Source organism: Telmatherina bonti (assembly GCF_933228915.1).
Source record: "Telmatherina bonti genome assembly, chromosome: 15".
In the NCBI taxonomy this organism is placed as follows: domain Eukaryota; kingdom Metazoa; phylum Chordata; class Actinopteri; order Atheriniformes; family Telmatherinidae; genus Telmatherina; species Telmatherina bonti.
The window spans coordinates 2,162,174-2,178,820 of NC_136613.1; the positions used below are offsets into that span (position 1 = coordinate 2,162,174).

At 53.3% G+C, this 16,647-nt stretch overlaps 1 protein-coding gene across 1 annotated transcript in view; it reads left to right on the forward strand.

Moving 5' to 3' along the window:
* tspeara (thrombospondin-type laminin G domain and EAR repeats a) overlaps positions 1-16,647 on the forward strand; it is a gene marked incomplete at both ends in the record, with an annotated part of 289,634 nt that overhangs the window by 33,474 nt on the left and 239,513 nt on the right. The window contains 3 exons of the mRNA XM_079254282.1: positions 4,373-4,504; positions 5,831-5,948; positions 6,604-6,718. Of these exons, the coding sequence (XP_079110408.1) occupies positions 4,373-4,504; positions 5,831-5,948; positions 6,604-6,718 (365 nt within the window). The remainder of the gene's footprint in view (positions 1-4,372; positions 4,505-5,830; positions 5,949-6,603; positions 6,719-16,647) is intronic.

Here is a 16,647-nt window from a genome sequence, read left to right on the forward strand (position 1 = left end):
AGGAAGATCTGACCATAATCTGGTTCTTCTCACCTCCACCTACAAGCCCATCGTTCAGCAGCAACCAGTCATCACAAAGACGATCAAAATCTGGTCTGCTGAAGCTGAAGATGCTCTTAGAGGAGGCTTTGAGGCTACAGACTGGAACGTCCTCTGTGAACCTCATGGAGACGACATCAACGCCATGACTGAGTGTGTGACAGATTACATAAACTTCTGTGTGGACAGCATCGTCCCAACAAGAACAGTGAGGTGCTTCCCCAATAACAAACCCTGGATCACCAGTGAGCTGAAAAAGCTGCTGAACATCAAAAAGAAAGCCTTCAGGGATGGAGACAGGGAGTTATTGAGGGCAACACAAAAACAACTTAAAACACAAACTAAGAAGTGCAAGGAGGACTACAGGAAGAAGTTAGAAAGTCAGCTCCAGCAGAATAACCTGAGGGATGTGTGGTCTGGAATGAAGAAGATCACCGGCTTCAAGTTAAAGGGGGACCAGCCTGATGGAGGTCTGGACAGAGCTAATGAGCTGAACATATTCTTCAACAGGTTCAGTTCACCCCCTACCTCCAGCCCAACAGACCACACACCCTCCATAAGCCCACTGCTTTCCTGTCACGCCTCCAATCTGTCACCCTGCAGCTCAGTCATGGACCAGAACACAGCTTCATCTCCCTCCACATCAGGACATCCTGAGACCTCCACCTTGTTTGTCTCCTGCAATCAGGTTAAGAAGCAACTTGAGAAACTGAACCAGAACAAGGCTGCAGGTCCAGATGGTGTCAGTCCCAGAGTTCTCAAGACCTGCTCAGAACAACTATGTCCGATTCTCCAGCACCTTTTCAACACCAGTCTGAGACAAAATAGAGTCCCAGTGCTGTGGAAATCCTCCTGCCTTGTTCCAGTGCCTAAAAAACCCAACCAGCTGAACCAAGTGACTACAGACCAGTTGCCCTGACATCTCACATCATGAAAGTCCTGGAGAGACTCTTACTGGCTCACCTCAACAAGCAAGTAAACACCTTTCAGGACCCATTCCAGTTTGCATATCGTAATGGACTTGGGGTTGAAGATGCCATCATATACCTGCTCCAGAGAGCACACTCTCATCTGGACCATTCAGGCAGCACTCTGAGGGTCATGTTCTTTCATTTCTCAGTGCTTTTAATACCATTCAGCCTGCTTTGTTATGTGAGAAGCTCCATACATTCCAGGTGGATACCTCCACAACCACCTGGATCTATGACTACCTCACAAACAGACCCCAGTTTGTGAGACTGAAAGGTTGTGTGTCTGAGATGGAGGTCAGCAGCACTGGTGCACCACAAGGAACTGTACTCTGGCCATTCCTCTTCACTCTGTACACCTCAGACTTCCAGTACAACTCTGAGTCCTGTCATCTGCAGAAATACTCTGATGACTCTGCAGTTGTGGGGTGTATCAGTGATGGACAAGAAGCAGAGTACAGAGAACTGGTCAGTCAGTTTGTTAAATGGTGCGGTGACAATCATCTCATATTAAATAGCAGCAAAACAAAAGAGATGATTGTTGACTTCAGGAGGAAGAAGAATAAACAAAGCACTGTTTCCATCCTGGGAGAGGAGGTGGAGGTGGTGGAGGAATACAAGTATCTTGGAGTTCAGCTGGACAACAAACTGGACTGGAAATGCAACACTGACTACATCTACAAGAAAGGTCAGAGCAGACTGTACTTCTTAAGGAAGCTGAGATGGTTTAACGTCTGCACCAAGATGTTGCATATCTTCTAGAAGTCTGTTGTGGAGAGTGCAGTCAGCTTTGCAGCATCTGCTGGGGTAGTAGCATCAGAACCAGAGACTTGAAGAGAATCAACAAACTGATCCAGAAAGCTGCTTCTGTGCTTGGAGTAACTCTGGAGCCGCTGGAGCTGATTGTCCAAAGAAGAATGCTGCACCAGTGACCTGAAAAAGCTGCTGAGCCTCAATGGACAGAAATTCAGGGTTGCTACATCTGACAATGATGCAAAGAAACTTCTTGCATCCCTGACCTGCCCCTCCAGGTGTTTCTCCTGCAGTTTTAGAACATTTTTGACCCTGTTACCATGTCTCAGATTTCTGATATAGTCCAGCACCAGAGGCCTTCATCGTGTCCTGGGGACAGTATCCCTCCGAGTCTGCTGAAGGAGGTCTTGGTAGTCGGTTTGGTTAATGCCTCTCTTCTCTCAGGTTGTGTTCCAGATGCTTCCAGCATGCTGCTCTGCATCCTCTTCTTAAAAGGAACAACGTGGATCCTGATGTTCTCTCAAACTTCAGGCCAGTTTCTTAGCTGCCGTTTCTCTCTAAGACTTTAGAGAAGGTGGTTTATAGGAACACCTTGACCTGCAGGGCCTTCAGGAGAAGTTTCAGTCTGGTTTCAGGTCTTGTCTCCGCACTGAGACAAGACCAGGTCTGTAATGATTTGCTTTTAACAGCTGATTCTGGAGCTTCTGCTGTTTTAATTCTTCCTGATCTTCCTGCTGCTTTCCACACAGTAGATCATGATGTTCTGTTGTCACGCCTGCAGCAGCGTGTAGGTCTAAACGGTACGGTACTCACATGGTTTAAGTCCTATAACAGGAGTTTCCATGTTGGGCAGTTCTCTTCTCCAAAAGCAGCACTTAAACATGGAGTACCTCAAGGCTCCATCCTAGGTCCCATCCTGTTTTCTCTATATTTACTTCCTTTGGGGTCCATCTTCATAAAATATGTGTCATTTCATTGTTACGCTGATGACATTCAGATTTATTTTCCTTTAAAGTCTGTTGGAGCCTGTTGTGTGGAGAATCTGCAGAACTGTTTGAGGGACATGAGAACATGGAGCTAAACTTCCTCTGCAGAAATAAGGATAAAACTGAAGTAAAGATTTTTGGGAAAACTGAGCTGCTGGCTGGATGCAGCCGTGCTGTCGGATCTCTGGACTCTTTAATCGTCTGTTTATTAAACATCTTGGGCTTTTCTTTGATTTTAATCTTAACTCTGACAGGCAGGTCAGTGCAGTGGTCCAGTCTGGTTTCTATCATCTGAGGCTCATCAGTAGAGTGAAGCCTCATCTTCCACATGATGTCCCGGAAAGGGTCATTCATGCTTTCATCTTCTCTGGACTGGACCACCACAAGTCACTTTATACTGTGATTAACCAGTCTCTCCTCCGCCACCTACAGCTCGTCCAGGACTCGGCTGGTCCAGGACTCAGCTGTCCAGGACTCAGCTGGTCCAGGACTCGGCTGGTCCAGGACTCAGCTGGTCCAGGACTCGGCTGGTCCAGGACTCAGCTGGTCCAGGACTCGGCTGGTCCAGGACTCAGCTGGTCCAGGACTCGGCTGGTCCAGGACTCGGCTGTCCAGGACTCGGCTGGTCCAGGACTCAGCTGTCCAGGACTCGGCTGGTCCAGGACTCGGCTGGTCCAGGACTCAGCTGGTCCAGGACTCGGCTGGTCCAGGACTTGGCTGTCCAGGACTCGGCTGGTCCAGGACTCGGCTGGTCCAGGACTCGGCTGTCCAGGACTCTGCTGGTCCAGGACTCGGCTGTCCAGGACTCGGCTGTCCAGGACTCAGCTGGTCCAGGACTCGGCTGGTCCAGGACTCGGCTGTCCAGGACTCTGCTGGTCCAGGACTCGGCTGTCCAGGACTCGGCTGTCCAGGACTCGGCTGTCCAGGACTTGGCTGTCCAGGACTCGGCTGGTCCAGGACTCGGCTGTCCAGGACTCGGCTGTCCAGGACTCAGCTGGTCCAGGACTCGGCTGGTCCAGGACTCGGCTGTCCAGGACTCTGCTGGTCCAGGACTCGGCTGGTCGCCTGTTAACGGGGAAAATACGGTGTGACCCTTGTACTGCCTTCTCTTCACCAGCTGCCCATCTCTTCTAGTCCAGTTTTTAAATTTTTACTTTTGGTTTTTAAATGTCTAAATGGTCTGGTACCTTCGTACCTGTCGGAGCTTCTGCACCATCATTGTCCTGTCAGAGCTCTGAGATCCGAAGACCAGATGCTTCTCGATGTCCCAAGTTTATTCACCAAACAGGAAAAAAATGAAGAAGGTATGACCAAGCTGTTGGTGAGGCAGCTCATGGGATGATCCGTGAGACAGGCAAGGGTTCAAAACCGGGATGTTGAGCCGAGGAGTCCAGGAGACGAGCAGGGATCAGAACCAGGGAATCAAGCTTCTTCGGGGTTAGTGTGTGAGTCGGGGCCTGGGAAGGGATGGAGGGAAAAGACTGCGAGTAAGTCCAGATGATACATAACGGGGTTAACCTGTGAGGCCGTCGGTTTCTCTGTTGGATAAACAAGCTCCTTGATGGAGTCCTGCAGGTCTCAGACTGATCATCTTTCATCCTTTACCTGGTTATGTTTGTGTTACAGAGGCAGAGGCCAGGGTGACGGTTGGGACTCGTCCTCCATGTTCTGGACCAGAACAGGGCCAGATGTGGTTTAACGCTCAGAGGAGAAGTCTGTCCATCTGTGACGGGTCCACCTGGAGGCAACTGCTGCAGAGTGAGTCAGGTTCTCCTCTTAGATCACATCAGCTACTGCTGGCGGCTCCCCTTCTGGAGGAAAGCCCACTTCCCAGGTCTGATTCTCAGGGAGCGCCACTGTTGCCCTGGAGTGTGGTCTGGCCGCCACTGGGGGTTGGGGGTTTGGGGGGGGGGGGGTTGGTTTGGGTTTTTGGGGCCCCGAGGAGTGCGCTCTGTCTGCCCTGGGTGGGTGCACGGTTGGCTACAGAGCACAGCGGTTGTTGTCTGTGCTCAGGGATGGCTGCCGGTTGCCCGGGATTTGGGTTTCTGCTGCCCTGCGTCTTGTCTTTATGTAGGCGGGGCCACATTGTGTAGGAGGGGACCACATGGTGTAGGCGGGGCCACATTGTGTAGGAGGGGACCACATGGTGTAGGCGGGGCCACATTGTGTAGGAGGGGACCACGTGGTGTAGGCGGGGCCACATTGTGTAGGAGGGGACCACGTGGTGTAGGAGGGGCCACATTGTGTAGGAGGGGACCACATGGTGTAGGCGGGGCCACATTGTGTAGGAGGGGACCACATGGTGTAGGCGGGGCCACATTGTGTAGGAGGGGACCACATGGTGTAGGCGGGGCCACATTGTGTAGGAGGGGACCACATGGTGTAGGCGGGGCCACATTGTGTAGGAGGGGACCACGTGGTGTAGGCGGGGCCACATTGTGTAGGAGGGGACCACGTGGTGTAGGAGGGGCCACGTGGTGTGGGCGGGGCCACATTGACATGAACTTTCCACTCTGTATGTTCTGCATGTGACACCGAGTCGTCCTGCAGGTTTATTCACCAACAGCTGGTAGTTTTCTTTCTGTCTTTCTGCTTTTAGCTCAACTACATGGTTTATATTTAGCTTCTTCATCTCTGGTGCTCCTGACAGTTGTTGGCTTTGTCCTCCTGGGGGGGGGACGTGAGTCGTCCTCTGGTCTATTCTAGAATATGAACATTTAATTGAAACAAACAGAAAAATAAAATAAGAATTCCGACGTGCTCATTGGAACACAGCAGCCAGACCACCATGCTGCTGCTGCTGCAGGGCTGGACCACACTGGGTGAAAAGGTAAGAACACCAGTGATCAGCATGAGGTCTAGGTCCAGGCCAGTGTTTCAGAACAGGGTCCAGACTCTGCAGGTTAGATCCATTCAGGTTGCTGAAATCATCACATCTGGTCCCACCTCGGATTTAAAACATGTTCAGATCCAGAATCCTTAGAAAAGTCCTGACATGACAGGATGTTGACCATCTTTCTGGACTTGTCCTGTCTCTATCAACCCCTCAACTTCATCTCTCTTCCCCTTCCTCTGATGCTGCAGACCAGGAGCGTCTGGACTACGTGGAGGACTACCAGGACCTGTACACCCGCTCTGAAACCTTTGACATTGAGGTCTTCTCCATCCCGTCTGAAGGTCTCTTCATGGCTGCAGCCAACAGGTACTGATCCTCTGTCTCCATGGTAACCGTCCTGTCTCCTCTTCTGTCTCCATGGTAACCGTCCTGTCTTCTCCTCTGTCTCCATGGTAACAGTCCTGTCTCCTCCTCTGTCTCCATGGTAACCGTCCTGTCTCCTCCTCTGTCTCCATGGTAACAGTCCTGTCTCCTCTTCTGTCTCCATGGTAACGGTCCTGTCTCCTCCTCTGTCTCCATGGTAACAGTCCTGTCTCCTCCTCTGTCTCCATGGTAACAGTCCTGTCTCCTCCTCTGTCTCCATGGTAACCATCCTGTCTCCTCCTCTGTCTCCATGTTAACCGTCCTGTCTCCTCCTCTGTCTCCATGTTAACGGTCCTGTCTCCTCTTCTGTCTCCATGGTAACGGTCCTGTCTCCTCCTCTGTCTCCATGGTAACAGTCCTGTCTCCTCCTCTGTCTCCATGGTAACAGTCCTGTCTCCTCCTCTGTCTCCATGGTAACAGTCCTGTCTCCTCCTCTGTCTCCATGGTAACAGTCCTGTCTCCTCCTCTGTCTCCATGTTAACCGTCCTGTCTCCTCTTCTGTCTCCATGGTAACGGTCCTGTCTCCTCCTCTGTCTCCATGGTAACAGTCCTGTCTCCTCCTCTGTCTCCATGGTAACAGTCCTGTCTCCTCCATCAGAAATACTCAGCTTGGTTCGGGTATCTACAGATGGACTGAAGGTTCCTTCCAGCTGTACCAGAATATCAGCACCCAGGAGGCCCGGTCCTGGAAACACTTCACCATTGACGGCCGGGTAAGCTGACTAAATCCATAAAACTGGACTTTGAAAGATCCAGAGACCGGTCCAGATCCAGAAACTGGGTCGTCTCATTAACTGTTTTCATTAACAGCTGGATTTGCAGCTTCAACTTCAACAAAAATATTGTTTACATTTTTTCTCACCCTGAAATTCTGCTGTCACCTCTGGCAGCTCAGGATGGGGGGGTCGGCTCCAAGTTAGGATGCGATCTGTTGGTTTTCCTTCACTCGGTTATTGATTATGAATCGGCTGGAACTGATGGGTCTGCAAGAGTGTTCTGAGACGACTTTGTTGTAAAGCACAGCGATACAAATAAAGCTGGAATGAATTCAAAGTGACAACAGTTCCAGGCGTGTCACATCTGGGACATTTACATCTGGCCACGTCTGGGCCAGTTCTGGACCAGTTCTGGACCACGTCTGGACCAGTTCTGGACCAGTTCTGGACCACATCTTGACCACATCTGGACCAGTTCTGGACCAGTTCTGGACCACGTCTGGACCAGTTCTGGACCAGTTCTGAAACAGTTCTGGACCAGTTCTGGATCACGTCTGGACCAGTTCTGGACCAGTTCTGGACCAGTTCCAGACCAGTTCTGGACCACGTCTGGACAAGTTCTGAAACAGTTCTGGACCACATCTGGACCAGTTCCGGACCAGTTCTGGACCACGTCTGGACCAGTTCTGGACAAGTTCAGAAACAGTTCTGGACCACATCTGGACCAGTTCTGGATCACGTCTGGACCAGTTCTAAACCAGTTCCATACCAGTTCTGGACCACGTCTGGACCACGTCTGGACTAATTCTGGACCACGTCTGGACTACGTCTGGACCACGTCTGGACCAGTTCTGGACCAGTTCTGGACCAGTTCTGGACCACGTCTGGACCACGTCTGGACCAGTTCTGGACAACGTCTGGACCACGTCTGGACCAGTTCTGGACCAGTTATGGACCAGTTTTGAATTCAAAGTGACAACAGTTCCAGGCGTGTCACATCTGGGACATTTACATCTGGCCACGTCTGGGCCAGTTCTGGACCAGTTCTGGACCACGTCTGGACCAGTTCTGGACCAGTTCTGGACCACATCTTGACCACATCTGGACCAGTTCTGGACCAGTTCTGGACCACGTCTGGACCAGTTCTGGACCAGTTCTGAAACAGTTCTGGACCAGTTCTGGATCACGTCTGGACCAGTTCTGGACCAGTTCTGGACCAGTTCCAGACCAGTTCTGGACCACGTCTGGACAAGTTCTGAAACAGTTCTGGACCACATCTGGACCAGTTCCGGACCAGTTCTGGACCACGTCTGGACCAGTTCTGGACAAGTTCTGAAACAGTTCTGGACCACGTCTGGACCAGTTCTGGATCACGTCTGGACCAGTTCTAAACCAGTTCCATACCAGTTCTGGACCACGTCTGGACCACGTCTGGACTAATTCTGGACCACGTCTGGACTACGTCTGGACCACGTCTGGACCAGTTCTGGACCAGTTCTGGACCACGTCTGGACCACGTCTGGACCAGTTCTGGACAACGTCTGGACCACGTCTGGACCAGTTCTGGACCAGTTATGGACCAGTTCCGGACCAGTTCTGGACCACGTCTGGACCAGTTCTGGACCAGTTCTGGACCACGTCTGGACCAGTTCTGGACCAGTTCTGGACCACGTCAGGACCAGTTCTGGACAAGTTCTGAAACAGTTCTGGACCACGTCTGGACTACGTCTGGACCACGTCTGGACCAGTTCTGGACCAGTTCTGGACCACGTCTGGACCAGTTCTGGACCAGTTCTGGACCACGTCTGGACCAGTTCTGGACCATGTCTGGACCACGTCTTGACCACATCTGGACCAGTTCTGGACCAGTTCTGGACCACGTCTGGACCAGTTATGGACCACGTCTGGACCAGTTCTGGACAATGTCTGGACGAGTTGTGGACCAGTTCTGGACCACGTCTGGACCAGTTCTGGACCACGTCTGGACCAGTTCTGGACCATGTCTAGACCACGTCTGGACCAGTTCTGGACCAGTTCTGGACCACGTCTGGACCAGTTCTGGACCACGTCTGGACCAGTTCTGGACCATGTCTGGACCACGTCTGGACCATGTCTGGACGAGTTCTGGACCGGTTCTGGACCAGTTCTGGATCAGTTCTGGACCACGTCTGGACCAGTTCTGGACCATGTCTGGACCACGTCTGGACCAGTTCTGGACCACGTCTGGACCAGTTCTGGACCAGTTCTGGACTACGTCTGGACCACGTCTGGACCAGTTCTGGACCAGTTCTAAACCAGTTCTGGACCAGTTCTGGACCAGTTCTGAAGCAGTTCTGGACCACGTCTGGACCATTTCTGCACCAGTTTTGGACCACGTCTGGACCAGTTCTGGACCACGTCTGGACCACGTCTGGACAACGTCTAGACCAGTTATGGACCACGTCTGGACCATTTCTGGACCAGTTCTGGACCACGTCTGGACTAGTTCTGGACCATGTCTGGACTACGTCTGGACCACGTCTGGACCAGTTCTGGACCAGGTCTGGACCACGTCTGGACTACGTCTGGACCACGTCTGGACTACGTCTGGACCACGTCTGGACCAGTTCTGGACCACGTCTGGACCACGTCTGGACCAGTTCTGGACCAGTTCTGGACCATGTCTGGACCAGTTCTGGACCAGTTCCGGACCAGTTCTGGACCACGTCTGGACCAGTTCTGGACCACGTCTGGACCAGTTCTGGACCATGTCTGGACCACGTCTGGACCAGTTCTGGACCAGTTCTGGACCATGTCTGGACGAGTTCTGGACCGGTTCTGGACCAGTTCTGGATCAGTTCTGGACCACGTCTGGACCAGTTCTGGACCACGTCTTGACCACATCTGGACCACATCTGGACCAGTTCTGGACCATGTCTGGACCAGTTCTGGACCAGTTCTGGACCACGTCTGGACCAGTTCTGGACCATGTCTGGACCACGTCTGGACCAGTTCTGGACCAGTTCTGGACCATGTCTGGACCAGTTCTAGACCAGTTCCGGACCAGTTCTGGACCACGTCTGGACCACGTCTGGACCAGTTAAGGACCATGTCTGGACCAGTTATGGACCAGTTCCAGACCAGTTCTGGACCACGTCTGGACCAGTTCTGGACCACGTCTGGACTAATTCTGGACCACGTCTGGACTACGTCTGGACCACGTCTGGACTACGTCTGGACCACGTCTGGACCAGTTCTGGACCAGTTCTGGACCACGTCTGGACCAGTTCTGGACCAGTTCTGGACCATGTCTGGACCAGTTCTGGACCAGTTCCGGACCAGTTCTGGACCACGTCTGGACCAGTTTTGGACCAGTTCTGGACCACGTCTGGACCAGTTCTGGACCATGTCTGGACCACGTCTGGACCAGTTCTGGACCAGTTCTGGACCATGTCTGGACCAGTTCTGGACCGGTTCTGGACCAGTTCTGGATCAGTTCTGGACCACGTCTGGACCAGTTCTGGACCACGTCCGGACCACATCTGGACCAGTTCTGGACCAGTTCTGGACCACGTCTGGACCAGTTCTGGACCACGTCTGGACCAGTTCTGGACCATGTCTGGACCACGTCTGGACCAGTTCTGGACCACGTCGGGACCAGTTCTGGACTACGTCTGGACCAGTTCTGGACTACGTCTGGACCACGTCTGGACCACGTCTGGACCAGTTCTGGGCCAGTTCTAAACCAGTTCTGGACCAGTTCTGGACCAGTTCTGAAGCAGTTCTGGACCACGTCTGGACCATTTCTGCACCAGTTTTGGACCACGTCTGGACCACCTCTGGACAACGTCTAGTCCAGTTATGGACCACGTCTGGACCATTTCTGGACCAACTCTGGACCACGTCTGGACTAGTTCTGGACCATGTCTGGACGAGTTCTGGACCGGTTCTGGACCAGTTCTGGATCAGTTCTGGACCACGTCTGGACCAGTTCTGGACCACGTCTTGACCACATCTGGACCACATCTGGACCAGTTCTGGACCATGTCTGGACCAGTTCTGGACCAGTTCTGGACCACGTCTGGACCAGTTCTGGACCATGTCTGGACCACGTCTGGACCAGTTCTGGACCAGTTCTGGACCATGTCTGGACCAGTTCTAGACCAGTTCCGGACCAGTTCTGGACCACGTCTGGACCACGTCTGGACCAGTTAAGGACCATGTCTGGACCAGTTATGGACCAGTTCCAGACCAGTTCTGGACCACGTCTGGACCAGTTCTGCACCAGTTTTGGACCACGTCTGGACCACCTCTGGACAACGTCTAGACCAGTTATGGACCACGTCTGGACCATTTCTGGACCAACTCTGGACCACGTCTGGACTAGTTCTGGACCATGTCTGGACTACGTCTGGACTAATTCTGGACCACGTCTGGACTACGTCTGGACTAATTCTGGACCACGTCTGGACTACGTCTGGACCACGTCTGGACCAGTTCTGGACCAGTTCTGGACCACGTCTGGACCAGTTCTGCACCAGTTCTGGACCACATCTGGACCAGTTCTGGACAACGTCTGGACCAGGTCTGGACCAGTTCTGGACCACGTCTGGACCAGGTCTGAACCAGTTTTGGAACACGTCTGGACCAATTCTGGACCATGTCTGGACCATGTCTGGACCAGTTCTGGACCACGTCTGGACCACGTCTGGACCAGTTCTTGACCAGTTCTGGACCATGTCTGGACCAGTTATCGACCACGTCTGGACCAGTTCTGGACAAGTTCTGAAACAGTTCTGGACCACGTCTGGACTACGTCTGGACCACGTCTGGACCAGTTCTGGACCAGTTCTGGACGAGTTCTGGACCACGTCTGGACCAGTTCTGGACCATGTCTGGACGAGTTCTGGACCAGTTCTGGACCACGTCTGGACCACGTCTAAACCAGTTCCGGACCAGATCTGGACCACGTCTGGACTAGTTCTGGACCACGTCTGGACTATGTTTGGACCACGTTTGGACCATTTCTGGACCACGTCTGGACCACGTCTGGACTAATTCTGGACCACGTCTGGACTACGTCGGGACCACGTCTGGACCACGTTTGGACCAGTTCTGGACCAGTTCTAAACCAGTTCTGGACCACGTCTGGACCAGTTCTGCACCAGTTTTGGACCACGTCTGGACCAGTTCTTGACCACGTCTGGACCACGTCTAGACCAGTTATGGACCATGTCTGGACCATTTTTGGACCACGTCTGGACCATTTCTGGACCAGTTCCGGACCAGTTCTGGACAACGTCTGGACCACGTCTGGACCAGTTCTGGACCAGTTATGGACCACGTCTGGACCAGTTCTGGACAAGTTCTGAAACAGTTCTGGACCACGTCTGGACTACGTCTGGACCACGTCTGGACCAGTTCTGGACCAGTTCTGGACCACGTCTGGACCAGTTCTGGACCATGTCTGGACGAGTTCTGGACCAGTTCTGGACCACGTCTGGACCACGTCTAAACCAGTTCCGGACCAGATCTGGACCACGTATGGACTAGTTCTGGACCACGTCTGGACTATGTTTGGACCACGTTTGGACCAGTTCTGGACCACGTCTGGACCACGTCTGGACTGTTTCTGGACCACGTCTGGACTACGTCGGGACCACGTCTGGACCACGTTTGGACTAGTTCTGGACCAGTTATGGACCACGTCTGGACCAGTTCTGGACAAGTTCTGAAACAGTTCTGACCCATTTCTGGACTACGTCTGGACCACGTCTGGACCAGTTCTGGACCAGTTCTGGACCAGTTCTGGACCACGTCTGGACCAGTTCTGGACGAGTTCTGGACCAGTTCTGGACCACTTCTGGACCACGTCTGGACCAGTTCTGGACCAGTTCTGGACCACGTCTGGACCAGTTCTGGACGAGTTCTGGACCAGTTCTGGACCAGTTCTGGACCACGTCTGGACGAGTTCTGGACCAGTTCTGGACCACGACTGGACCAGTTCTGGACCAGTAAAGGACCATGTCTGGACCAGTTCTGGACCAGTTCCAGACCAGTTCAGGACCACGTCTGGACCAGTTTTAGACAAGTTCTGAAACAGTTCTGGACCACGTCTGGACCAGTTATGGACCACGTCTGGACCACGTCTGGACCAGTTCTGGACCACGTCTGGACTAATTCTGGACCACGTCTGGACTACGTCTGGACCACGTCTGGACTACGTCAGGACCACGTCTGGACCAGTTCTGGACCAGTTCTGGACCAGTTCTGGACCATGTCTGGACCAGTTCTGGACCAGTTCCGGACCAGTTCTGGACCACGTCTGGACCAGTTCCGGACCAGTTCTGGACCACGTCTGGACCAGTTCTGGACCATGTCTGGACCACGTCTGGACCAGTTCTGGACCAGTTCTGGACCATGTCTGGACGAGTTCTGGACCGGTTCTGGACCAGTTCTGGATCAGTTCTGGACCACGTCTGGACCAGTTCTGGACCACGTCCGGACCACATCTGGACCAGTTCTGGACCAGTTCTGGACCACGTCTGGACCAGTTCTGGACCAGTTCTGGACCACGTCTGGACCAGTTCTGGACGATGTCTGGACCACGTCTGGACCAGTTCTGGACCACGTCGGGACCAGTTCTGGGCCACGTCTGGACCAGTTCTGGACCAGTTCTGGACCACGTCTGGACCATTTCTGGACCAGCTCTGGACCACGTCTGGACTAGTTCTGGACCATGTCTGGACTACGTCTGGACCACGTCTGGACCAGTTCTGGACCAGGTCTGGACCACGTCTGGACTAATTCTGGACCACGTCTGGACTACGTCTGGACTAATTCTGGACCACGTCTGGACTACGTCTGGACCACGTCTGGACCAGTTCTGGACCAGTTCTGGACCACGTCTGGACCAGTTCTGCACCAGTTCTGGACCACATCTGGACCAGTTCTTGACAACGTCTGGACTACTTCTGGACCAGTTCTGGACCACGTCTGGACCAGGTCTGAACCAGTTTTGGAACACGTCTGGACCAGTTCTGGACCATGTCTGGACCATGTCTGGACCAGTTCTGGACCACGTCTGGACCACGTCTGGACCAGTTCTTGACCAGTTCTGGACCATGTCTGGACCAGTTATGGACCACGTCTGGACCAGTTCTGGACAAGTTCTGAAACAGTTCTGGACCACGTCTGGACTACGTCTGGACCACGTCTGGACCAGTTCTGGACCAGTTCTGGACCAGTTCTGGACCAGTTCTGGACCATTTCTGGACCAGTTCTGGACCATGTCTGGACTACTTCTGGACCAGTTCTGGACCACGTCTGGACCAGGTCTGAACCAGTTTTGGAACACGTCTGGACCAGTTCTGGACCATGTCTGGACCATGTCTGGACCAGTTCTGGACCACGTCTGGACCACGTCTGGACCAGTTCTTGACCAGTTCTGGACCATGTCTGGACCAGTTATGGACCACGTCTGGACCAGTTCTGGACAAGTTCTGAAACAGTTCTGGACCACGTCTGGACTACGTCTGGACCACGTCTGGACCAGTTCTGGACCAGTTCTGGACCAGTTCTGGACCAGTTCTGGACCATTTCTGGACCAGTTCTGGACCAGTTCTGGACGAGTTCTGGACCAGTTCTGGACCACGTCTGGACCACGTCTAAACCAGTTCCGGACCAGATCTGGACCACGTCTGGACTAGTTCTGGACCACGTCTGGACTATGTTTGGACCACGTTTGGACCAGTTCTGGACCACGTCTGGACCACGTCTGGACTAATTCTGGATCACGTCTGGACTACGTCGGGACCACGTCTGGACCACGTTTGGACCAGTTCTGGACCAGTTCTAAACCAGTTCTGGACCAGTTCTGGACCAGTTCTGGACCACGTCTGGACCAGTTCTGCACCAGTTTTGGACCACGTCTGGACCAGTTCTTGACCACGTCTGGACCACGTCTAGACCAGTTATGGACCATGTCTGGACCATTTTTGGACCACGTCTGGACCATTTCTGGACCAGTTCCGGACCAGTTCTGGACAACGTCTTGACCACGTCTGGACCAGTTCTGGACCAGTTATGGACCACGTCTGGACCAGTTCTGGACAAGTTCTGGACCACGTCTGGACTACGTCTGGACCACGTCTGGACCAGTTCTGGACCAGTTCTGGACCAGTTCTGGACCACGTCTGGACCAGTTCTGGACAATGTCTGGACGAGTTCTGGACCAGTTCTGGACCACGTCTGGACCAGTTCTGCACCAGTTTTGGACCACATCTGGACCAGTTCTTGACAACGTCTGGACTACGTCTGGACCAGTTCTGGACCACGTCTGGACCAGGTCTGAACCAGTTTTGGAACACGTCTGGACCAGTTCTGGACCATGTCTGGACCATGTCTGGACCAGTTCTGGACCACGTCTGGACCACGTCTGGACCAGTTCTTGACCAGTTCTGGACCATGTCTGGACCAGTTATGGACCACGTCTGGACCAGTTCTGGACAAGTTCTGAAACAGTTCTGGACCACGTCTGGACTACGTCTGGACCACGTCTGGACCAGTTCTGGACCAGTTCTGGACCAGTTCTGGACCACGTCTGGACCAGTTCTGGGCCAGTTCTAAACCAGTTCTGGACCAATTCTGGACCAGTTCTGAAGCAGTTCTGGACCACGTCTGGACCATTTCTGCACCAGTTTTGGACCACGTCTGGACCAGTTCTGGACCACGTCTGGACCACGTCTGGACAACGTCTAGACCAGTTATGGACCACGTCTGGACCATTTCTGGACCAGCTCTGGACCACGTCTGGACCAGTTCTGGACCAGGTCTGGACCACGTCTGGACTAATTCTGGACCACGTCTGGACTACGTCTGGACTAATTCTGGACCACGTCTGGACTACGTCTGGACCACGTCTGGACCAGTTCTGCACCAGTTCTGGACCACATCTGGACCAGTTCTGGACAACGTCTGGACCAGGTCTGGACCAGTTATGGACCACGTCTGGACCAGGTCTGAACCAGTTTTGGAACACGTCTGGACCAGTTCTGGACCATGTCTGGACCATGTCTGGACCAGTTCTGGACCACGTCTGGACCACGTCTGGACCAGTTCTTGACCAGTTCTGGACCATGTCTGGACCAGTTATGGACCACGTCTGGACCAGTTCTGGACAAGTTCTGAAACAGTTCTGGACCACGTCTGGACTACGTCTGGACCAGTACTGGACCAGTTCTGGACCACGTCTGGACCAGTTCTGGACCATGTCTGGACGAGTTCTGGACCAGTTATGGACCACGTCTGGACCACGTCTAAACCAGTTCCGGACCAGATCTGGACCACGTCTGGACTAGTTCTGGACCACGTCTGGACTATGTTTGGACCACGTTTGGACCAGTTCTGGACCACGTCTGGACCACGTCTGGACGAATTCTGGACCACGTCTGGACTACGTCGGGACCACGTCTGGACCACGTTTGGACCAGTTCTGGACCAGTTCTAAACCAGTTCTGGACCAGTTCTGGACCAGTTCTGAAGCAGTTCTGGACCACGTCTGGACCAGTTCTGCACCAGTTTTGGACCACGTCTGGACCAGTTCTGGACCACGTCTGGACCACGTCTAGACCAGTTATGGACCATGTCTGGACCATTTCTGGACCACGTCTGGACCAGTTCTGGACCAGTTCCGGACCAGTTCTGGACAACGTCTGGACCACGTCTGGACCAGTTCTGGACCAGTTATGGACCACGTCTGGACCAGTTCTGGAAAAGTTCTGAAACAGTTCTGGACCACGTCTGGACTACGTCTGGACCACGTCTGGACCAGTTGTGGACCAGTTCTGGACCAGTTCTGGACCACGTCTGAAACAGTTCTGGACCACGTCTGGACTACGTCTGGACCACGTCTGGACCAGTTCTGGACCAGTTCTGGACCACGTCTG